This window comes from Bacillus rossius, chromosome 1, assembly GCF_032445375.1.
Source record: "Bacillus rossius redtenbacheri isolate Brsri chromosome 1, Brsri_v3, whole genome shotgun sequence".
NCBI classification, from domain to species: domain Eukaryota; kingdom Metazoa; phylum Arthropoda; class Insecta; order Phasmatodea; family Bacillidae; genus Bacillus; species Bacillus rossius.
Window position 1 is genome coordinate 135031449 of NC_086330.1, and position 26303 is coordinate 135057751.

A 26303-nucleotide genomic window follows, 5' to 3' on the forward strand; every position below is an offset into this window, starting at 1 on the left:
TGTGACATAAAGTTAGAGTTAACAGAACATGAAAGTTCATACAACTTCAACATAATGCAATGTTAACGTATTGGCAGCCAACAAAGTAGATATAATATTGTATTTATTTAAATTTTTACGGATGTCCACTGGTACTTGTAACAATGCATTTTAAGGTTAATTTTTACTCTTTGTGAACATGATGGTTTTTATAATGCATAATATAGAGATTTATCAATTTTAAACATAAAAAGCTGTAAACAAGCACATAATCAAGTTAAAAATTTAAAGCTACGGATATATTTGGAGGTCGTGTGCAAGAGCTGTGATTTAATGTATCATGTTTGCAGAAGTTTTCAGAAATATTTTTAATGTAGGATTTTAGCACTAAATTTGCTATTCACATTTAAATGCCTCTTCAAGGCTCAAGCATTTTCAGTATTTATCCATTACCACAACACTGGTAACTACTTCAATGTGAATTGTAGATACGTTTTCATGACGAACTTCAGGTTAACTTAAGAGGCCGTGTCAGTAAATTTTTATTTCCAATATTCTGGTCTAGAAGTTCTCTCTTTTAACAGTGAGATTTAGTGGCTTATTCAACCGAAGTAACTGTAACCGCAGCGCGTGATAAAGCTACTATACCGCCAGATTACTCGACGAAAAATGTATCTGGTTCCTCGACAATCTGAGAGGATGACAATCTGACCGGCGGCTCACTAGGAAATTGCGGATGCGGGGATTCAGAGTCAAGAAACCTCACATTTACAACTGTAGTATGAGTCGTATCTAAAAATTTTAATACTTTAAATGTATCGGAATACAATTAATCTTCAAACATGTGGTAATTATTCTTTATCTGGATGTAATATTCCGTGAAAAATAATGGTAGTTGACATTAAAAAGTATACGAAATTCATAGTGTAACGTTTTAAAAGGATAATAACATAAATTATTATGCTTAGATATTGCATATGCATTACACACAATCTAAATACAATCTCACTTAAGTCAGACTACCTAATTTTTTTACAATGCACCATCATACAGTTTAACAGAGGTAGGAGAACCTCTTATCGATGTTGTTTCAAAGAATCTAAATTTACAAATATTACTATTTATCTTATTATGATATGTATCTTTATGAATAAGAATTTACAAAAAAAATGAATTGATTACATTACACTTTAACATTACAAAAGACTAAAACACTAACAAAACTTAGTTTTATATATTGCTGTAGCATATTAGAAGACGAAATAACTCACTAGACTAACATTAAGAGGGCTGTATCACAAATTTACTTTACAGAGGAGAAAATATCTTTTAAAGATATTTCATTACCTCATTGATTACATAATACTGCCGTTGATGTGATCGTAGATATAAAGTATTGAAAAATTAGATTTCATTATGTTTATGTAAATATTTAGAAAACGTTATTGCTTATAGATGCTCATTATTTAAATAATAAAGAATCTTTTACTTTTATGTACTGGACAAACAAAATACTTATAAGTTAATAAGCTTAGTTGAATGACATCTTCAATTTGTATTGAATTCAATGTACAAATTGAAAATCATGTACAATGAATGCAACTGATTGAATTCAATAAATATTTGATCTTGTGAAACGGCCATAATGGTGATGTAGATAATTATAGATACTCACATGCATTTTGAGAGTCCTTATAAAGCCTATTACAATTCTATAAGTATACATTAAAATGATTTTAAAATAGACATGTGTAATATAATTAAAACTTGTTTAAATAAGATCATAACAAAAAAAAATGAAAATCCTTCAACAGTAAGTTATGTTTTATAAGATTTTAACAAAACACACATACCATAAGAGAATATTAATCATGCCACATAATTCAACACAAAATATTCATTCCAATAGGCGCTACGTAAAAATAACTTCTATTTTTATGCTGATAACTTTGCATTGTTTTATATATATCATTATTTCTAACTTTTAATATTCTCCACACATTAACTGAAATTAAGTATTTTCAGAGCCTTAGCAAATGTTGGTCTGTACCACATACAGTTCGTACGATATCTCTACGTGAAACACATACAGTTCATTATTTGTAATTTTAATTATATTTCCATGAACATAATGAAATTAGTATAGGGCCTAGGTTGTTCACTGTTGAGTACTTCTGAAGTATTTTCATTGTGAGTTAACATACATACCAAATGCCATTCTTCCAGTAAAGTTACAAAGAAGACAACAAGATAATATATGTATAATATATATAATATGTATAATATATATAATATGTATGTAGTACCATATTTTAAACCCCTATTAAATGAATAATAACTCAATCTCTTTTCTGGACTATTAAGTAATAGTTTTTGATTACTGTTATTTGTAACTTAAATAAAATGACAACTAACAAATTAGTAAAATATATAATTACGTGCGATATAGTGACAGTTTTACTTGGACGGCAAACGAATATAATAAAATGTCCATGACAATGTTAACTTTACTCATTATTATGGAAAGAAACAAAATGGGCAGATAAGCATATTCTACGCTGACATTTAAAAATGCTCAATTCAAAATGAACATTTCTTCCCGATGACAAACAAAAAAGTTGTATGGTCGCGAATAATACATTCGTATGGCGTCACATCAGCGGAATATTCCCTTGGCATAAATGTGTGAAGTCTGTGACACAAAAACAAATGAACGAACAGCTTTTTTTTTATCGGATGTGCAATCGGAGACCCTTGGGGTGGTTGAAGAGTGTCAGGTCGGTCGCCAGACCAGATAGTGAAAGCTCAGGGGCTTAGGATAGAAAAGGCCTATCTCCAAATTATTAAGTATAAATGTTGTCATGAAATAGTTAAAGACTTGATTACAACCAGGTTTTTAAACCCATCATGATCATGAAGACACTGATCGGAAGGTAATGTACAATACATTTCAATGGCCTTTTCAGTTTTTGCTAAATAATTATAAATATAAGCAAAATTCCACTGTATCTGGACAAATCAAAATATTGATTATATTTTTTTCATCACAGAAATAATATATAATATGATAACTAAATTTGAAAAAAGCGGTTATGTTAAATGTATTGTATACTTTCAGTGGGCAAAATTTCTGGCCCCTACCTCTTATAGACTTTGAGAAAAACTGCCTTTTAAAATAACATTGATATAGATAGGAGCGCAAATTTGTGACACGGCCTCTTAAATGTGGAGTTCCCGTAAACGCGAAATGGCTGCGATATAAGCAGCCGCAGAGCAGCCTTGTTGGTTTGCACGGAGCGGGTGTCATCTAATGTTAATGCGACTGTGAACGTCTAACAGTTAACTGATTGTTTGATTCAGCTAACGAACTAATGTGTTTGTTTTTTTGTTTATTTATATTACGGGATAAGCAATGATTGTATAAAAATTAATATAACTTTAAAATTTTATTTAGTGCCCTTTTGAGTTTTATCTGAAAAAAAAACGTCAAGTATAATATTGGATTAGCTTTAGCATATCTAATAAACTCTTACTTTTTTAATTATATATATATATATATTTCCATACTTAAAATTTTTATTCACTGGCAGTATCAATTGGGACGTGTTAACTATCACATAATTATTTCGTAAATCGTTAGGTTCGTGTGTAACGTTTAACTGACTAACCGTCATTCCCTTATATCGTTCTTTGCTTTATGCAGGGCTAGCTCCCGGGTTTGTCTGTGTAACTGTTATGCACTTACGCAATCAGGAACCAAATTCAAACATAAATTCTAGTTACAATCATTTTCACTAAGTTTAGCGAATGGGCCTTATTATTTATTTCTCCTTTGTCAAAAACAAATGAAAAATTTTATCTATTATTTTTATGCAAGTTTCAAAATTAAAAAAAAAAATTCTGTTGGTTCCTTATTCCATAAGAGGGCCAAATAAACAAGGGTTGTGGGATGGCAGCGGGCGATACGAAGATAGAGGAACTCTGCGATAAATCCGTGTCTGGCTCCGTCGAGGTGCGAACCCTGTGACCGAGGTCGCGTCGCAAAGGCTCGTGGGCAACAAATAAACCCAGCTGACCTCACGACTGGTTGTGCGTCCACCATGATTTCTGGAGGTTCTCGTTACCTTCACTTCTACCGAGGGGCCTGAAACACCCAAAACACACATTCACCTGTATTCTTCCACCATGCTTCTGGAATTGCCTTCAGCACGGCGCGGGTTCGAGTCCTGACTGAAACACCACAGCTTACTTGTCAAATTTGCATAGTAGGTATAGTTCATGAAGGGTGCCTCCCAATTCAGGTCATGATTTATATATTTAAGGTAATCATAGATAAACTTTTATATATTTTTTTAATGGTTTAAGTTTCACGAAAAAACAAATACATCTCATACTTTTTGCATATTAATTATACAAAAACTTTGGCAACTAATTATTAGCTGCTAAAGTTACATTTTTAACGTTTTTGGGCTGTAAAAATAAGGAGAACCAACTGAAAAACAGGACTAAAATCTTTTAGGTTTAACTGAAATGATATTGGCTACTTCAATAAATAGTTATAATTTATTTCAGAATATATTATTTTAATTTACTTGGTATTTCAAAATGCTCAAATTCGTTAGGTTTTGGCGTCCTAAGAACATAAAATGGGTTTTGTTATAGAAATGCAAACCTTACATGTTTCAGTTCTGTAATCAATTATTTTCTCCTTATTTATATGACCCAAAACCGTTTAAAATTTACCTTGGGCAGCTAGTTATGTGAAATGGGAGGTACCCCTTTGATCGCCCTTGATAATGGCTGCGACCAGGCACGCCCATATGTCTGGCAAATCATCAGCTACACTAACGTGCGTGGCCTCAACCAAGAAGCCATCAAGTGTTTTTGACTCTTAACTGCGGAAGACTACGATCTATAATTAACAAGTTAGATGCGAACTGAGGTGGATTATTTTTTGGATGTGTATGTGATTAGCTCAAGGTATACGGCATTTGGTAGGAGTAATTTCGTGAATTGAACGGAAGTTGCATGGAATGGAACTGTGTAACCACGGTGCTGCACTTTTTGTCGTGGATGGCGCGAATAAAAGTTCACAATGCCAAAGGGAAACTTCTTAAATTAACTGTTTAGTAAATTTTTACTAGATGGGCAGTATTTTAATAAAATTCCTTGTTGAAAATCAGATACAAAGCCGGGTCTGCAAATCGAATGATTCGATTTGTCGACGTAGCTTCTCCGGCAACGACTTCTAGCGGCGGGTTCGAAAACTGCGTGATTCGCGTCAAGAAATTGAGCTGAAAACTACTTTAAAGAATTCTTCGTTAAATTTCGTTTCCGAGTTTCGTGTTCGAAGCATATTTGCAACGCGGGAACACGCGACCTGTCTCGTTGCCGAGGTTACATGTCGGACATGTAGTCGTGGGGCTCGCTGACCGGGCTCGTGCGTCGCTGCCCGCAGGGAGTACCCGTGCGACCACTACACCGCCGTCATCAACGTGACGCTCATGAGCACGGGCTGCCCGCGCACGGTGGTGCACGAGACCGCCCTGCAGCTGCTGCAGGTGCTGGACAAGAGGTTCTTCGGCTCCGTGGGCCCGCTGCCCGCCGAGGGAGAAGCCCCGGGTGAGTGCCACCTCGTCTCCTCGTCTCCTCCCCTCTGTCGCGTCACAGAACTGCACAGTTGCATTGGTAACTTTTGTGTTTAATGGTTTAAAAACCGAACTATTTCGCAGCCTAACAAGTACATATTTATATACCTCCTAGGCATAAGACACTACATCACAAAAACTATAATTTTCAAGGGAAAATTATATAGATTTTTAATAGTGCCTCACTTATATACTCAACAATTACTCCCCCCCCAAAAAAGGTGAATTTTGGACGTATCGTAACTCTTAGTGTTGTATGCCAATAGAAAAAAAGTCAAACGGTGGTCAAGTTTATGGTTAAAAGAGTAATTTTCCCAAAAGTGGACATACTGTCTAATGCTTCCTAGGTACAAATTTAAAACAATTTAAAGCTCAGCTGTATGGTATAGTGGTCTTTTTTATATTACTGCTTAATATAGACACCCTTGCTGGCTAACGCCCTGATATTCACTTGGAAGCAAAGCGATGGAAGATTTTCCTTGATGCGAAGAAATGCTCTTGTTCTATACACACTAAATATGTAACTGCGAAAACGTGTGCAAATTGGTGTAATTCGATAGTACATAATACGGTGGCCTGCGCCTGCAGTCGGAGCGAAGTGCCAATACCGACCACCATCTTGAATTTGTGATGTAACAACCGCCATATTGTATGACCTTGACCATGGCCGCCATACTGAATTCTTTAAAATTGCAGAGACCCCCAAATTTTAATACCAGGAAATTTTTTATGCTGCCTTCTTGTTTTAATATATTAGTGTTTAACATCTTCATCTATAATGTAAGTTTTTTCTAAGTATGCCAGTGCTGATCTTTGTCGTGTAAGTTCTATATTCAATTTCCTACACGTATAGTTATGATACTTATATTTGTACTGGATTCAATATTTCTTACAACATTTATTGGTCGGGAGGAGATTAGAAACACGACTGGTCGAACGTTTGGCATTATACAGATACAAAACTAAGAATACAAATGTACATACATAAAACACAAATTGGATTTTTCTTTCTTTAAAATTGTGTATGAAGGATGATAGTGCTTTTAGGATGAAGCCATCTTTTCATCATTTTAGTGCTTACTACTAGAGGCTAGTGTCGCTATTGCTCATGCCGTCTGCTAGAGCTCGCCGATCGCCATATTTTATTTCAGTTCTTGTTACTAGGGACACTAGTGTCGGGTAAATTACACACTATTTGCTATTTTGTGCTACTGCCAATCACCAGATCGTCAGACACCTTACCAGTTGCTGTATTTTTGGTCATATTGGCCACCATATTTAAATTCTTAAAAATAACCAGAAATCCGAATCACCACTCCGACTCCGACTTCGACTTCGGGTGCAGGTCAGACTTTTATTTGATGCTTTCGATTGGATATGTGATAAAACTGCTCTATTAAGTTTCCAGCAGATTAAGCGGTTTTGTAAATTTGTTATGGTGTGTTCGGCTCACCTATCCGTGGAATATGTCTATGTTGTTAATTATAAACTAGCTAAACAGCGTTAACTGTCTCACACTGAAGACGACGCAGGGCCATCAAGAGAGGTGGGCAAGGGGTGTGTGGGGCAACAGTGGCGGACACGGGCGGTGGATTGTGAGATATAAATCCCCCCCCCCCCCCAATTACGAAAAAATTGGCAAAATATCAGTGAAGACAATATGATACCGTATGAGAAGCCACGTCGCCTACGGCTACTACTGAAGTCCCATATTTCAGTGCGTTAGTGTCAATAGTAATGTAAGTTTTTTTAACTACACGTAACCAAATTCTAAACCTTTTCTATTTTTGTTTTTAAAATCTCCCCTTCAACCCGTAAAACCTTCTGTATTCGCCACTGGACGGAAAAGGGGGGGGGGGGGGCGCAAAATCCCCAGGGTCCGGACCAGAGGGGACCGGTTGGGTTTCGTGGAGATTTTTATGTGATGCGTGATTTTACCCTGGTTGTAGGACGATGATTATAAATATATCGATAATTTAATTTATTGGGTAAAAAAACTTAGAGTACAAGTTACGCAGTATGTGCATAATATGTTTACAGTAACGGTAAATTTTACAGTCTTTAGATTTTTCTTTAAATTGCAGGGGCGGCTCCAGATAACTTTCCAAGAGGAGTTATCGTACAAAGAAAGGATGCAGTTGCAAAACTTGACATTAAATAAGTTAGAGATTAGCCATGGAATATTTACAGGTTAATGTTTCAAATTCTGAACATTAAATTTTTATATAATTTTGATGGAAGAAAACTTAAACATGTAAATTTAAATAACATGAAAAAAATAAAACATGTGAGCGAGTATTTCAGTACTCGCTAGAGATGTGTAACGTCTAACCTCGGTAACGAGAAAATTCATGTGTTCTCATGCTACAAATACTCTTATAATACGAAACTCGGACACTAAATTTAACGTAGGATTCTTTAAACTAATGACGAGCGTGATACGTATATATGACATTGTGTTTCCAACTACATTTCTCTACCAGAATCACAATAGATTCAACCTGGATACTCGGCTTATACGTGCTCGCAACTTCAACTTCTCATCACTTGGTGTATGCTATTGGCTGGACGGATCGAGTTGTCGCCAGCGCTCGAGGGAAACCAGGGGAAGATTATTTACTCTTTAAATGATTCATGCAATTGGTAAATTTCGATTTAATACAATGTTTTATACATACGCCATTGCAGTCTATTTGTGCCTGATGACGTGAATTGATGACAGTTCCCGAAACGTAGAATACCTTTTTCTCATAGGAAACCTACTGCTTTCATAGGTGCTGTCGTCGTCGTGTTTTCCATAATGCCAGTTTATTTTCATCGTTATGTTCGTATGTTTGACTGCAATGTCCAGGTTTGCATTTCCTGTTCTTGTTGAAACTGCCTCGTCGATGTTAGCCCACAGTGTTCGTCTGTGCTGTTATTTTTATTATGACCAAATTCCTTCCACGGGATTCTTGTGCTGTCTGATGTTTTAAGTTTGAATGTGTTCGTCTGTGCTGTCGTCTTTGTGTTCTTAATAATACCTTTTTGGGTTCATTGTTGTGTCCATCTGTTTGACATCAGCTGATTTAGGCTTTTTCTCTGTAGGTTTAAGTTTTCATTTTTATTTCTTATTTTGCGTTTATGAATTTTTCCTATGACAAACGGTGCAAAACTGCAATGACGCATGTCCAAAAAAAATTGTATTAAATCCGGATTTAATCTCCTGGTAACTTCCTATCGTGTTCCGACTGTGCCGACTGTGCCGACTGTGCCGACTGTGCCGACTGTGCCGACTGTGCTGACTGTGCTGACTGTGCTGACTGTGCTGACTGTGCTGACTGTGCTGACTGTGTTCTGACATTTCTGCCGCCCACCGCCGCCTGGACTGTGAAACTGGTATCGTCGCTTTTTTCCCGAGAATGATGACCAGCCGCCCCAGAACTGTCATTGATCGTACGCCAAGCACAGAGTGAGTGCGGTAAATTATTACCTCACACTTTTCATCTGGTGCATCGAAATCAAATATAAGTAAATATCCTTTAAAATGTGTGCCTTGTAACAGAATCTTAGGGAAGAAATCTGTACTAAAAAAAGTTAGTGAGCGAGTCTTTCAGCACTCGCCGGTAACGAGCCTTCAAGGCTTGTAACTCGTGGGAGAGCGACGTAAACAAGTTTCTGTGTATGCATTTTTCATAAGAGAAAATATTATATTCAAATGTTCCACTCTGTGACTTGTGGAGGGTCATGGCACAAGCATGCGTGAAAGTATTGTTACGATTTATAAAGTGTGGAGAACTAAGTTTTATTACCGTTTTATTGATTACGAATATTTTTATCACTAATTAATAAATAATCTTACTTGAAAATACCTAATCACCAATTACTCGCACTTAAAAATGATTATTCTCAAGTCACTCAGTAACTCAAGTTCCATAGTCCGCACTCCTCCCTGGGCCGCACTCTTCGCGGAACTCACGCGGCACACTCCGCGGGACTCTGTCGCCAAACTCTCGCCGCACCCGCGGCACTCTCACCACCAACTGCCGCAGAGGCCGGCGCTGTGGCGCCCTTCTCGAACCGACGAGAGCAGTCGTGACGAGTCATGTCATCCCGGGCCGACCCGACGCACAGTGGGAGATTTGCCCGAAAACGTGGTCAAAAATACAATAACCAATGTTATGTCATACAAACTTCATTATAGGGGTTTTCGAGGTCGCTGATTACGATTTTAATGTTAAAATCAATAAGTTAATGGCCGTTCATATTATAGTGGCTAAAATAACAAAAAATACATATAATTTGTAGTCTATAATATGCATATTCAATGTTTGTAATTTTATTTAACATTGCTCATCATGGTAAATAATATTTTGTATATAACAGATATTTCATTCCGATTTATTGTTACAGTCAGTGGAACAAGTGATTCAATTTGCTGCTCGATATAGTTTTTTTCTCTTACAATGCATTGAGTGTTTTCATGGAGAAACTGCAGTCTGATTGGCCTACAAAACCTGGGAGATGAAGGCCTCGGATTCTTCCATATAACAATTTCGTCCCAAGATTTCAGTTCAGAAGAAACAAGATGCAATGGTACAAAAGACGTTTAGAACACATTTGCATCAGAATCAGAATCGTTGTTGAATCTTTGCCTGTACTCACTGTGTCCCGAGCTCCCATCACATCCCCATTTACAAATTAAACTTAATGCACGCACATCGTCAGGATGTAAACTTTGTATCACTTCTTCTTGGACTAGTAAAATACGTTGACAGGTGTGATCTAACAGACTTTGAAACTTCACTTCTGCACTTTTCTCAGTAACTGATACTCGTACGCGGTACACAACACCTCGATTTCGCTTCCCTTACTGCCTCATAACTGGGATACAATTTGCAGTTGTGTTTTCGCGCTGTTGATCTAATTACACTGTATTGATGCCTACTCAATTTAGCTTCAACCATTGTAGACAAAGCCTCATCTGCAGATATTGTCTTCTCGACTTGCATACTATATAACGAGTCCGATATTTCGAAGCTCTTGTTGGGGTAGTTGTGGTTATGTCTTTTACTATGTTGGCAGCATCTATATTACCAGACGAATGACGGCTCATCTGAGTGGCATAAGACAGAATCGACATGTCTACATTTGTACGTAGTTGCTCTGTTCTCCTTCGTTTCGTTTGTTCACTACTTGAACAAAATTCCACGGAAGGGCATCCACGTTTCTTTGCCGACTCTCCAGAACTGGGATTACTTACCGGAATACAAATGTTCTTGCTGAGCCATGCTTGATTTTTATTCAGAAAATAGTCCATGTTTCTTGAAGATTCTTTCCATTTAGTGTTTAGCTTAGAAAAAAACGTGGACAAAGCAGGCCTTGCACTCGCAGGTATTGTTATAATGCAACCCCGTTTCTCGGACAACACTTTCTTTAGGTGTTCCAGACTAGTTCTTGTATCTGAAGTTAAGAAGCCCTTCTGCATCAAGAATAGCTCCCTCCTAGTATATGCCAGTTCTTCTTCTCCTGATCCTAAAATGAAAACTTTGCATGACTGCAATGCAATGGCACTTATTAAAACCATTGGGCGGGTAAAAAAGTTCAGATCGGGGAAAGAGGGAAATTGGTTTGCAGTAATGGAGTCCTTTCTTGGATTATTTTCTGTATGAATAGAGTAACATATATTAAAAACAATTTGTAATATTAAAAACATAATATTCACAAATTATTAATACCATTTTGTTGAATATAATTACAATAGTGTAATAAAATGTACTGATATTTTTATGTCATTTTGTTATTGTGAAAAAAGAAAATACCAAAGAAATAGTGAACAAAATTCTACCATAATTAAGATGTCAAAAATTGTTCATTATTTGTGTTGTTTTTGGTGAATTCGTTTACAAGTTCTTTGTTCAGTGCTCATTTGCGTTCGCAACAGTAGACCCTTAGGAATAATGTCTTATTCGCGGGATTCATTCTTGGTTATGGTCGATCCGGAATTTCTTAAGGTGGGAAATGTAACTGACTTGGCCCTAGAAGAGCTAGTTTTCTCGGAGTGCTTCCCATTTCACTGTTGTATTACATTCATGCTTCGATTCTACCCCAAATCACAGTCACTGGCACTGAAGACCTAGGCTGTTAAACTTCGCTCAAATTTCTCAATTGTTGCCATTTCTTCCATCCCATCATTCCATACAGTCTCGTGAACTAATTTAGGAAGTTTCTTCATCTCATTAGATAACAATCATTGAATTGTAAAACAACACAAGACATAAACTTAATAAATTCCTTATGGGTTTGTGTGTACCCACCCATCATTATATGGTTATTTTACAGCCGGAAAATCTAGAACAATTGTTCTTCTTAGTGAACAACTTTGAAGGACTTTAGATTTGTTTCTTACCAGCAGTAAAAAATTCTGTATCAATAAAAAATCGCACTATACCAACACTACATGTGGTTTTCATCAAAGATTTCCGAAAGGCTAGACCACCACTAGTAAACTTCTCCAGACTTTAACAGACATCAATGACGATGTCGAGAATGAACTGACAATTAGTGAAGCTTATGAAGGAATAAGAAAAAAGGCATCTGGTATTAGACGGGCTATGCATATTGTCGACAATGATGGGTCGGCTTAGACCCGCCATAGCCTCAGGGAGTCGCCACCAGTGCAGCAATGGAGGAAAAAATATTGTACACAAAGGGTAGCACATATTAGCAGCTAGTTATTGTAAATTCGTATTACTAAAACAATAAACTAAACGCTCTATTTCGAAAGAAAGGTGCATAATGTGGCATGCCCAACTAAAAGCCTCGATGTAATATGATAAAACTAAATTTTCATTATGTTCACAAAGTAGCTTTAGAAAATAAAACAAAGAAACATTACAGCTTTATATATAACAGCATAAGGCAGCGATATAGACGCCATATCTCCAGGAATTGCATCCATTTTTCAGAACTAAAAAATATCAATTTTTACGGTCGCGACATTCACTTTAGTACATCATGGAATTATCTTCAACGCACTCGACCCTCACTTGTCAGCTGCCGTGAAACCTCAGGATGTGGGAATTTATTATTGCCATATCCGGTTTCCAATGCAGGGATGATCTAACATTACTACCACATCGCCAGTTTGGTCGGGATTTTAAGTTTGAAATTTGCATTTTGACCACGTTTTCGGGCAAATCTCCCACTGTGCGACGCCAGAAGCGTCGAGAATAGCGTCGCTTCTTACACGACTTTCCGTGGCGGCCCACGGAATTCCCAAGGCCGCCCAGCGATAGATAACGGCCCCGAGACAGGACGATGTCTGTCGTTTTTGGGAGGGAGGGGGTAGTGACGACGCTTGTAATCCAGCCAGGCACGCGTGGCATGCGTTACGTCAGTGGAGGCCACGTGATACGCGCATGACGCCAGTAACTTGGCATGGCCGTCAGCCAGCTCCGAACCTGGCGCTTGTCGCGGTCCTGTCTGCGTTCGTAACAGTATAATGGTTTTTTTTAGCAGTGATGGTTGGATTATTGTTAAATAGAGGTAGGTTTTTCGACGACCAATGGGTATTTATTCCCTGGGAATATTTTAGTAGAACATTTAATGCAATTTTTGAATTTATATTATATATTATAAATAATCAATTCATAATGTATTTCTAACTTATTAGAAAAGCCACGTGGAAGTGCGTCGGCTGTTAAATGTCAAATGTGATAAATATTTGCAAAATATATTTTCAAGTACATTTCTAGGCGCGAATTACGTATTTCCCGCAACTGCCGCTAGAATCGCTACCGGAATTGTAAACGTGGCTTGCCACCTTCACGCACAGATAGCAGCACTTTCACGACGTTGACTATCGGAACATTGGCTTTGAACCTGATTTTCGACAAGTAATTTTATTAAAATAGTGCTCATGTAGTTAAAACTCACTAAACAGTCAATACTATAAAGATTATCTTTGGCTTTGTGAACTTAAGTTCATGCCATCCGCCCCATATGACAACACCGTTGTTACATTTTTCCATTGCATTAATTCCGTTGTTTTCACGAAATTACTCCTACTAAATGCTGTATACCGAGAGATAAGACGATACACTAAAAATATCAGTTAACAATTTAATTCATGTATGCAAACACACAAACACACATGTATGCATAATGCATACACACAAGAACACGCACGCGCGCGTGTAAATAATATAAAGAGAACATTTTTTTTTTTTAACTTTGTGGTACCTGGCTCATGGCATTTAGTTCCAATTATTTTACTGGAAATATTTTATCTAGTAATGTAAATACCGTCCTGTACTTCTTCCAAGTAATGGCTAGCAATATTTAATGTTGATATTAGCTACGTATCTAGTTACAAATAATAATTAAAACAATGCACGATAAACTGCCGTTGTTCCAAGTTTGCGGGATGCATAGTATTTAATTTTACTGTTAATTTAATATCAGATATAATTTAATTGCTTTATACCATTATACCTACACATTTCTGAAAAATAATCGCACAGTTTTTTGTTGCATTTATTGCAGGTAAAATAAGTTATTACTGAAGTCACAGAACATCTTCGATGAAAAATACTTTTGCGTTTGTACTCCCCTTATACATGATTAACTATGCGCTGCCATGATAAGTATGGGTGACTTGTACAACGATGTATTCTTATCGCATATTAAAACCAAATTTTAAAGTAGATTGTAATATTTTGTGGCCATTGTCTGTCATACAGTTTTGGCCTTCATGCGGTCCAACCTCGAACGCCAATATAATTTATTGAACCATTATTTTGTGTTTTGAGAGTAAATTCAGTAGACAACTTGCCCCCATTTTGAGATAGAAATGCCATGGTTATTCGGTGCTGGGCGCTCGATTTTTGTGCGAGTATTTCGCTAACAAGAATGATTAATTCCTCGCGGCTTCGTACCGTACCCGCGCAAGGGTTTCTGCTAAGTGGATTAGCTAAAATCCTATTACGGAATATCTTGTGTGTGTAAAACGAGAATTATGAGCGGAAGCGGGTGTTTGATGATGTCTCGGGCCGCACCCACGATTTTATGAAAGCGGATAAGAACGAGAAAGGTAAAGTTTTGATGAAGGAACCGACTTTTGCGTAACATTTCACCCTTGTTTCGAGGAATTCCTCTAGTTAATTTGGATTTGTTTAATTCTTAATTTGGCTTTTTTTTTGACATTTATTTCAGTGATTGCAAATGTAGATTATTACATGTAATGGATTTCGTTTAGGCTGTCATCGTTAGCGTCTTTCGCAACGAATTTTATTTCTGCTCGTGAACATAATGTTGCTTTTTAAAACTTTACAACTATAATTAGTGTATCTAAAAATTACATATTTGTTAAAAGTCTTAATAATTTAATCATCAGTTTTTTAAGCTCTTTCTTTCACACAAACGTGCCAACCTCCGAGTTGATTTGGGGTTTATTCCATAATCGCAGTATGATTCTTGACAACTGTGAAAGTTACTGGTGCCTTGTACCGTTACATAATGATGCTATGTACTGATCTGTAAGAAGTTTAAGAATGCGTTGAAGACAGTGTCATGAGGTGAAATGTTGCTATTCCCGCTTACTTTTCTTTTTTCTTTTAATTTTGGTTTTGCGTCTCGTTCCCAAGGTATTACAGACTGTCTTACACTAGTCAAGTTAGGGGGTTTAAAATAGGAATCGAGTCGTGGTGCATTGTAAAAAATTTTGTAATTTTACACTAAACGTATTTAACAGCAGTGTCTCTACTGATGCTAGTGTAACTCTACACATACACATGTTGGTGTATTTGTACTTACACTCAAGAGTAAAAATACACCAACATTTGAAGGTGTAAAATTATACTGATATCGTTGCAGACTCTGCTGCCACATACATTTAATGCAAAATTACAATTGCTATGGTTTGGTAAATATGCCATAGCTGTAAGTGCAGATTAGGTGTAGGTTTAATGTAAGTTTACCACAATTTAAAGTTAATTATACTAGTTAATTTACTAAATTTACACTAACACTGAACGTGTCAATTTGCACTACTTTTAAAATTATTTTACTTTTGTAGTTTATTGCTGTTATTGAACAATATGTATTTTTGATTTTTTTTTAATTTATCCCCATTTTTTTACCATGTTATTACTTCGTATATTGTCAGTGACCAGCGGAGGATCAAACCCTCTACCTTTTAATCATGAATTGAGCGACCATTGTGCACGATTACAATCATAAAAAAAATGGAAATAAGATTTTCGTAAGCTGAGGTAAATTAAATGGATTTTCTTCAGTGTGAATAAATAGTAAAACAATTTTTTTTGTCGTTTTTTGGTCGTTGCAAATGTACTATGATTAATTGTATGCACTTTTACAATGGTTTATGTACATAAAACTGTAGTGTACTGACAAAAGATAGGATATTGATTAATTAAACATTTGTTTCATGTGTTATTTTAAATATACTTCAAAATGTGTTTTTAACACGTAAGTTATTGAAATAAAATATTCAAATTTATGTATTTTTAACCAAGCCTGGTGCACAAGTTAGCTGTTTAGAAACATTATTGTAAAATTACAAAAACTGTACTTGTTTTTAAAATTTACTAAAACAAATTGTAGTATTATTAAACGTTTGTATATTTAATTTATCGAAATATTTTTTTCATTGTTTGTGTAAAACTTTCAAAAGAATCAATAATTTATATGGTAAATGTATATTTTTACATAATGGTTGAATGTTTTAGAATACAACATACATTTGGTGTAAAATTGCATGATGTAGTAATAATTTTGCACATGAAAAATGTGTAAAAATACATTAACTGTATTTTTTCTTCCAAAAAACACGAAAAAAATATAAAAATACACCGCTAAAAAAAATGCTTACTGGGTAGGGGAGCGGGCCGTTTGTTACTCATGTAATGGTTCGACCGATAATTATTGTTTGAATCTCGGAATTATTGCACATTCAACGGAAATTTTCGTGCACCGACAATGATAAAGTAAAGAACTATCGTACGATGAATGTTTACAATGGATAAATAATTATGGTATATGCTCCTGTCCAACCACACATTCCCACCCCACCCCACCCCTCCCCTCTCCTCTCCATTCCCCTTTTCCAAAGCTGTCAATGGATATTTTCATACATAAAAATACTGAATATTGATTTTTTTTTCAAAGTATGCTGGGAGCTGCGTTGCGAAGAGGACAAAGCCTCGTCTCGTACCGATTTCTATTTTAAAAAAAAAAAAAACGAAATATAGAAGACCGTATCGGGATTCAAACCCAGATCCTCTGGAATGCGAGTCCAACTTTTTACTGTTACGTTGCACGCCTTGTTACTAGCTTACGGGGTGAAATAATAACAACATTTATTTCGTTAAAAAAGGGTGCTGGATAGTGTCTTTTTTTTGTCGTCACCTCGCCGCATTTGCTGAGCAGTAGACAAATTGCTACGTTTACTACCAGTGTGTTCGAATTATGGTGACAAAGCGTTACAAATGCCTCTAGGGTTTAAAATATGTCAACTCCCCCTCCCTGCTTCTTCATCGTTATGATTTTTTTATCCGTAGTTAAATGCGGTGCGGCTGCGCTGATATTGATTTATTTTATTGCACCGGTATTGGGACAGTATTCCTCGTTTCAGTTATTTCAAAACAATAGTCACTTTTGTTTCGTTGGCTAGCTTTGAATCCGGCGTAAATTACCGCTTCATGACGATGGAATTATCGCCCACCGAATGTGATCCTCACTAATGTGACCTTCGCGGGAACCATTGTCTATTGTGAATGTGTGCTGTAAATACCTCACCTAAAATTCTGAAAATATTATCGTACCAAATTTTTTGGCACTCCTGTCAAGTATTTTGGATTTGCATGCCATGCGACACAGAATGTACTATGTCATGATTTTAACATCGTCAATAATAAATACAATTTCTTCAAGAACATACTTTTATTACAGTATTTAATTTAGACTATAACCATTTGAAATCCTGTAAAAATATTTTTTTTTTAGATTTTTTGAATAAAAGAGTTAATATTCATTTGTTATTTAGTAATTATAAGATATTTCGGTCATGTCACAGCCTATGTGAGTAGTATGCAATAGGCCTTGCGGGTCCAGGCTTCACGCAGAGAACGGTGCAGGTCAATGGCCAACCACCATTTTAACCTTTCTTTAAAATGACACCAAGTTAAAATTTTGTTAGGGAAAACTTTCCATTTTGTAAAACAATTTCTCACCAACAAATCCACGAATTGAAAATTTATTAAATGGCTAGTATTTTCCTGAGGTGGACATTTTACTTATTTCAATCTAAGTACTTCAAAATCAATTAAGTTTTTTAGAATTTTATAAAATGTTTTATTTTATTTTGATTATATTTATTCATTTTTCATAACTCCAACGTAGTATGTAAATGGGGCTACAGGGACATTGCGCTGGCGTGTGAAGCCTGGTGCCGACCGCCATCTTGCTTTGTGACGTCACGGCGACCATCTTGTATGATGTATGACCTTGACCTTTGACATATGCCAAAATTTCCAGTTTTTTGAAGAATTATGTCACCGTTGCAATTTCCGTTACGGCCGCCATCTTGAAAATTCGTAATTTTTATATTAGAAAATCATGAAAAAATTTTAAAATTCCGAATAAGATTTAATTTTTTGAATTTAATAAAAAAATGTAATTAAAACATATTTAAAAATTTTTGTATAAAAAACGTACACTTACACCATGGAGCTCGGAGTCCTCGGTTCGAACCTAGCGAAGATAAAAAAAAAATTGCGACCGATCCTTCCTCCACGGAAGCCACTGGCAGATTGACCTCCCACCACTTATATCAATGTGAATATATATATATATATATATATATATATATATATATATATATATAATATTATTGCTGCACTCTAGCGAGTAAAAATTAAACTAACACGACGGTGGTGTAATCTAGTAGTGGAAAAACAATATAGTGGCCTCCAGCAGAAGAAAACAAAATGTTGGACGTGACGTCATACTAGCTGATATATACCTTGGCATTAATTGTGATAGTCAGTCTGCCAGCAGCTACCGTGGAGGAAGGATCTGTCGACGATTTTTTATTTTTTCTCTTACCAGGTTCAAACCGAGAACTTTTAGGCATTAGTGGATTAAAAATATTATTTGATTACATTTTTATTAATATATTTTTTTATAATTTTTGAAAATTTTCCCGATTTTCCAGCATAAATGTGTGTGTGTGTGTGTGTATATATATATATATATATATATATATATATATATATATATATATATATATATATATATATAAATATTTAGTATGAGGTCGTGTCCGCCATGTTTTAAAGCCGTAATTTCAAAGCTAGAAATTGGGAAAAAATTTACAATTTATAAATAATTAATTAAATTTTTATAAGAAATCATTCAAAAACACTGTTGCACATAACGTTATGCCCACCATCTTAATTCTAGAAATTATGCATATTTCGTTATGCCCGCCATCTTGAATGACTATGACATCAACATTACACTTTACATTACGTCCGCCATATTGGATTCTAGAATGTTCCTTTTTTCGTTACGATCACCATCTTGTAAAACCGTACATTTATGCTGGAAAATCGGGAAAATTTTCAAAAATTATAAAAAAATATATTTAAAAAAAATTTAATCAAATAATATTTTTAATCCACTAATGCCTAAAAGTCCTCGGTTTGAACCTGGTAAGAGCAAAAATAAAAAATCGTTGACAGATTATTCCTCCACGGTAGCTGCTGGCAGACTGACTATCACAATTAATGCCAAGGTATATATCAGCTAGTATGACATCACGCCCGACATCTTGTTTTCTTCTGCTGGAGGCCACCATATTGTTTTTCCACTACTAGATTACACCACCGTCGTGTTAGTTTAATTTTACTCGCTAGAGTGCAGCAATAATTTATTATTACTGTGAGAACAGCCATCTTGACATTTGGACACCATCTGGGAACTGTGTAATTAATTAGCTAGAAATTCGGGGAAGATTCCAAAATTCATTAAATAAATTTGCAATCAATATAATGAATGAACCGATCAGTTCCTGTCCTTGGTCCGATACTTGATCGTTGCAATAATTGTTAATTTTATGTAAAAAATATCAATTTCAATAAATACGGCGGCAAGTCATGAAAGATGCATAGTTTCCAAGCCAACCATCATCCTATAAGCTATTATGAATGCCATCTTGGAAATTCGTTATAATTAACCTAGAAATTTGGGAAAACGTTCAAAATTCATCTAAATAATGATTCATTAATTTACATATTAACTCAATGATTGGTTCGATCTCTGGACGATACAAAATAATTTATTATAACATCAATTTAGCATCAGGGTGATAGGTTGAAGAAATAAAACACAGCAATTTCTTTTACAAAATAAATTTTATTAGATAATTCACATTCTACTACAGGATCACTTGCGAAAGTTAGCAATCTTATAAACATTTAGGACTGCATAGGCGTGAAATGAATTATTCTTAGCTCCAATAGGTTTATACTAGACAGAGACCAGCCAGATCCTTTACTGACATAGTCATTTTCTTCTTGAAAGAGCTTCTGGACACCGTGTTTTAACAGTTTGATTCAGATCGTCAGAACTGTATATTACTGCAGCCGATTTCTTGAATGCAGACTTCTTCATTTTATCATCGAACGGATATGGCTTTCCATATATACAGTCAAAAAACACAAGTTATATTTTAAAGGCTAGTTTGTTGCTACGGCATCAGTAAGCTGATTATGTTCTGCCTGATACCGTCAAGAAAAGCACAAATGTATTTTGATTCACTAAACGTGTTCATTGCGTGTATTGCGCGTACATTGCTTGTATTGTGATACGTTGCGTGTTGGAGCGAATGGAGCTTTATAGCTCTTGGAGCACTTGAAGCTGATGGATAATTAGAGCATTGTAGCCAGATTTAGATGAATCTGATGGCGCGAATTGGAGCTCTTGTAGCTTAGCGTATATTAGTGAGATCGAATTCCTGAGACAAGAACGTACCTATATCACACCGCATCGAATTTTTTCGATCATATGGGCTTATATTTTTAATGTTGTTTTGACTCGTGTATTATAGTAAATGGTTTTTTATTTGATTATCATATTATGCCACCGGGTGCATGTATATAAGCGAGTCCTAGACAGCAGTTCGCTTAGTTGGTTACTGTCGTCGACGGTGTAAGGATCACCTAGTTTGTTTCATCTGGTGCATAATTCGCGTAATTACTAGTTCTTATAAACTCGATGGAATCTTTGCAGTCTTTAACGGCGAACTCTATGGAGGTTGTACCATCGATTATGGGAACAAGGATAACAGCGTCGTTGACGATGGAGCAGATACTGTTGGCAACGATGACGGCAACCTTGGAGGAGACTTCAACAGTCGTTGTACCACCAGCAGAAGAGAGTTTAACTACTTCAGTGCCGGCTGCACATGAAATTTTGAGGAATGCTGTTTCGCCCTCGATGGAGACTTCAATGGAAGATGATTCGTCAACAACTAACGATCATCGATGCCGTTACTGCGACAAGATTTTCTCAAACATCAGCAATGCTTGTTGACATGATTAGAGAGAATGTGCGAAGAATCCTTCTCGTAATAGGTTTGGTTGTGAGAAATGTCATAAGCAGTTTCCTAGAAAAGATCATGTGAAAACGCAAATGAAGACATGCAAAGGTAGTGCTGTACGGCAGAAGGTACGGGTTTCGCTGCAACAGCGATGCATTGATGTTCATAAGAGTATATCGGGAATTGGTACAACTGCAGCAACGTCAGTATCTGGATCGGGTCTGAAAGGCTCGTCTTCATCACCGCGGTATGCTTGCAGCTACTGCGAAATGTCGTTCGCATTTGTCCATGTAGCACGAAGACATGAGAGGAGTAAATGTACGAAGAATCCTTCTCGCATTAAGTTTCGCCATAATGAATGTCACGAATAGATTACTCGAATTTATAATTTGCGTTGACATGCGAAAAACTGTAAAGGTGTAGTCCGTGTGCCTACTGTTGAGCTACTGGTAGAAATTTCGACTCCTCGGTTTAGATTGGAGACTCGTAAGCGTACAAGCAAAAAAAAAAACAGATGTGCAGCAACCGATTGCTATGACGTCTGGACATGAAACTAAACCCAAGACCATGTTTGCTGCATTACAAGTGGATAATAATGGCTTCTACTTGGCAGTGTTCATTTCGTGGAACATTGAAAGACTACTATTATCAAAAGACGTTTAGTGAGTCAAAATACATTTGTACTTTTCTTGACGGTATCAGGCAGAACATAATCAATCAGTTTACTGATGCCGTAGCAACAAACGATCCTTTAAAATATAACTGTATACTAGCTGACCCGGCGAACTTCGTACCGCCTTAGCGTAGCAATGATGCACTACTTTATTTTGTATAGCTGACCTATCTTAGGTATGAGTACCTATTCAATTTGAATCACTATAACTGAAAAGGACCTTACTAATTTAATTAAATAAAAAACAAAATATATATTGTCAAAATAGTGTTTATTCCATAGGATTCAATAATTCCACTAATGTTTTTACAAATTGCTATTGAACAACTTGGCATTTTTAAGTGAACAATGAGCTCAATACCACGCGCGCTCTATAAATCAACTAATAGTCTCTGTACCCCTCACTGCTTCTCTCTACTCTAATGCTTTTTGATAAACTATATTTTTAGTTTTATGTTCTGGCGCGTAAATAAATAATGTTGATGGTTTTCCGACACGGGAACAGGCGACATATAATTGGCCATGTGAAAAACATGGATTTTCTAGGTTGATGCCACATACACTTAGCGACTGCCCTTGCGATTTATTTATTGACATTGCAAATGCAAGCCGCACTGGAAACTGTAAACGCTTAAAGCTGAATGTCATAAGGTTACTTTAAAAATATTTATATTGTACAAAGTGTTGGGTTAGTTTGGAAATAATTTTATATATGGTGGTTCAGTATTCTTAAATTTTCTAATTTTCCGTTAAATTTTTTCTTTCATAAGAACCTTCTCGTGACAATAACAAACACAACAAAAAAAGAATTAGTGAAATCGGTTCAGTCATTTACGCGTGATGGCGTGACCAAGGGAAATAGGAATTCATTATTCTTAAATTTTCTAATTTTCCGCACAATTTTCTTAATTTTTTCTTTCATAAGAACCTTCTCCTGACCATAGCAAACACAACAAAAAAAAATTAGTGAAATCGGTCCAGCCGCTCACGCGTGATGCCGTGACCAAGGAAAACGGGTTTCATTTATATTTATATATATATATATATATATATATATATATATATATATATATGGAAAGCATATCCGTTCGATGATAAAGTGAAGAAGTGTGCATTCAAGACATCGGCTGCAGTAATTTACAGTTTTGACGATCTGAATGAAACTGTTAAACACGGTGTCCAGAAGCTCTGTCAAGAAGAGGATAACTATGTCAGTGAAGGTTCTGGCTGGTCTCTGTCTAGTATAAACCTATTGGAGCTAAGAATTATTCATTTCACGCCTATGCAGACCTAAATGTTTATAAGATTGCTAACTTTCGCAAGTGATCCTGTAGTAGAATGTGAATTATCTAATAAAATTTATTTTGTAAAAGAAATTGCTGTGTTTTATTTCTCCAACATATCACCATGATGCTAAATTGATATTATATTAAATAATTTTGTATCTTCCAGAGATCGAACAAAGCATTGAGTTAATATGTAAATTAATGAATCATTATTTTGATGAATTTTGAACTTTTCCCGAATTTCTAGGTTAATTATGACGAATTTCCGAGATGGCGTTCAAATAGCTTATAGGATGATGTTTGGCTTGGAAACTATGCATATTTCATGACTTTTTACCTTATTTTTGAAATTGATATTTTTTAAATAAAATTAAATATTATTGAAACGATCAACTATCGAACCAAGGACAGGAACTGATCGGTTCAATCAGTATATTGTTTGCAAATTTATTTAATTAATTTTGGAATCCTCCCCGAATTTCTAGCAGTTCCAAGATGGCATCCAAATTGCAAGATGGCTGTTGCCACAGTAATAATAAATTTTTGCTGCACTCTAGCGGGTAAAAATTAAACTAACACGATAGTGGTGTACTCAAGTAGTCGAAACAAATTGGTGGTTTCCAGCAGAAGAATACAAGATGTCGGACGTGACATCATACTAGCTGATGATATATACCTCTGCATTAATGGTGAGTGTCAGTCTGCTGGCGGCTACTATGGAGGAAGGATCTGTCGACAATTTTTTTGTTTTTGCTCTTACCAGGTTTAAATCGAGGACTTTTAGGCATAAGTGCGTTTTATAAATATTATTTTATTAATTTTTTATTAATTAAATTTTTTATATTTTTTGAAAATGTTCCGATTTTCTCGCATAAAATAGCTTTTTTACAGGATAGTGATCGTAACGAAAAGTGCAACATTATAGAATCCAATATGGCGGACGTAATCTAAAGTGTAATGTTGATGTCATAGTCATGCAAGATGGCGTACATTAAGAAACATGCAAAAATTCTAGAATTAAGATGTTGGTATTAACCTTAAGTGCAACGGTGTGTTTGAAAGATTTTTATTAAAATGTAGGGGAGGCCGGGGCTAGTTGCAACACTTTTCACATTTTGCTTTGTAGTATTTATGTTTCGATAAAAATCTAAATATAATAATGGAAATGTTTTCTTATAAACTTTTAGGTGTAACATAACATTACCAGAACATAGAAATCAGTTAAGTCTTAAAATCTAGAGCTATGTTTTCATGGTGATGTAAGTGTTGCAACTTGCCCCAGATCTGGGGCAAGTTGCAACACCAGCTGGGGTAACTTGCAACACTTACTCCCATGTATCAGAATCATCTGTTTCACAGTCGTCACACACATACATAGGGTCTTTTCTTGCACAAGACCAATGCGCCCATTTTTGGCAAGACGTGCATTGAACCCATTCTTCATTCCTATTGTATTTTGTCATGCACACTAAACACATCTCGTCCTTTTCTTCTTTACAACTAACTTCTTTAAAGTTTAATTTTCGTTTTGTAACTTTTTCACAATTTGCTGTCTTTTTTTCTTTCTTGTCATTCTGTGAAGATTTCTGAATTTTCTTTTTATTGATTACTTGCAGTTTCCTTTCTTCAGCTTCAGCCTTTTTCCTTTTCTTTTCTTCACTGTTACGTTTTTCTTCTTCAATCGCTCTCTTTTCAGGAGTGTCAGTGAGAACTGCAGACTTCCTTTTCTTCCTCCCTCTGCAAGAGGTTTCACTTCTAGGTGGAGCTTTTGGGAAAGGACGCACAATCTCTTGAATGGAAACACTTGGACCCGGTATTGCAAGAATGTTTGGTTCAGCACCTGTTTCAATAATGCTTGGTCCAGAATTCACATCAGATTCAAAAGAAACGCTTCCCTGCGTGCTTGTATGACAACTGTGAGGATCTGGTCGGTCAGTAACGAAAGCAGAGGCAAAGTCTTCTTCTGAAAATATGTTAGGGTTGAAAGGCATAATACCAGTTTTCTGAAAACCTGATGTAATGTTTGCTGGTGTCATAGAGTGCAAGAAGGCATCTTTCACAATTGCTGGCAAGTTGAATATGGTTAGAGTTTTTCCGGGATTTGTTTTGTGCCAGGAATTAATTCCAGTTTCACACCGCCTTTTAAAAGGTCCAAAAACTGAAACGTCCAAAGGCTGCAAGCGATGGGAACAGTGTGGAGGAAACGAGAGAAGAACTACGCCTTTTTTTTTTGCACAAATCTATGACTTGGCAGCTGATGTGTGAACAGTGGTTGTCCAGAAGCAAAAGCACTGGATTTTCAGGAGACGGTAACGTAAGAGAGACAAAATGTTCCATAAATGTTATGAATGTTTCCTCTGTTTGCCAACCAGATTTTGTGCCAGTACCTATGCAACCTATCGGTCCATCACGTATAAAATGATCTTTGAAGTTCTTCCGAGGGAAAATAAACATGGGTGGCAAAGATGTTCCTATTGCACACACAGCTGTAGCTACAGTAATCATTTCTCCACGTTCTGCTGCAGTTACTGATCCTACTTGTTTTACTCCCTTTTTAGCAATTATTTTGCCAGGTTTCAAAACAGTTGCCACTCCAGTCTCATCCACATTGTAGATTCTAGAGGCTGAAATATTATGACGTGAGAGAACGGATGATAGTTTATTGAAAAATTCGGAAACGTTATGCACATTGAACGAAGTACATCTCCCAAGGCTCGTGGCTTCAGGCTGCCTGACAGATAGTTCATTATTGCGCTTCATAAAACCGGAAAACCAATCTGGACCGGCGCACTCATTAACTTTCCAAGAGTCCGGTATCTGTAACCCCAACTTTAGTGCACACTCATATGCAAGCTTGCGCACTTCTGCTGGTGTTAGCCCAAACATAATTTCCGAACTACGTTTGATATACTCGACAAATTGATACTCTTGTTTGACACTGAAAACACACCGCGGCTGTAGATAACCCGCTGTGACAAAATTGAATTGAGGTTGTTCTGTTGTTATATCCGTGTTTTTCTTTTTAAGTTTTTGTATGTATCTTGACAGTGTAGAGTAGTGAATGTTGTACATCTTTGCTATCTGTCGTACGGAACAGTCTTTGGAGTTTGGAT

General features: G+C 36.1%; 1 protein-coding gene across 1 annotated transcript in view; it reads left to right on the top strand.

The window, feature by feature from the left end:
- The window catches only part of LOC134536067 (protein furry), a 737387-nt gene that overhangs the window by 233618 nt on the left and 477466 nt on the right, over positions 1–26303 (top strand). Inside the window, exon 23 of the mRNA XM_063375635.1 lies at positions 5438–5601. Coding sequence (XP_063231705.1) covers positions 5438–5601 — 164 coding nt within the window. The remainder of the gene's footprint in view (positions 1–5437; positions 5602–26303) is intronic.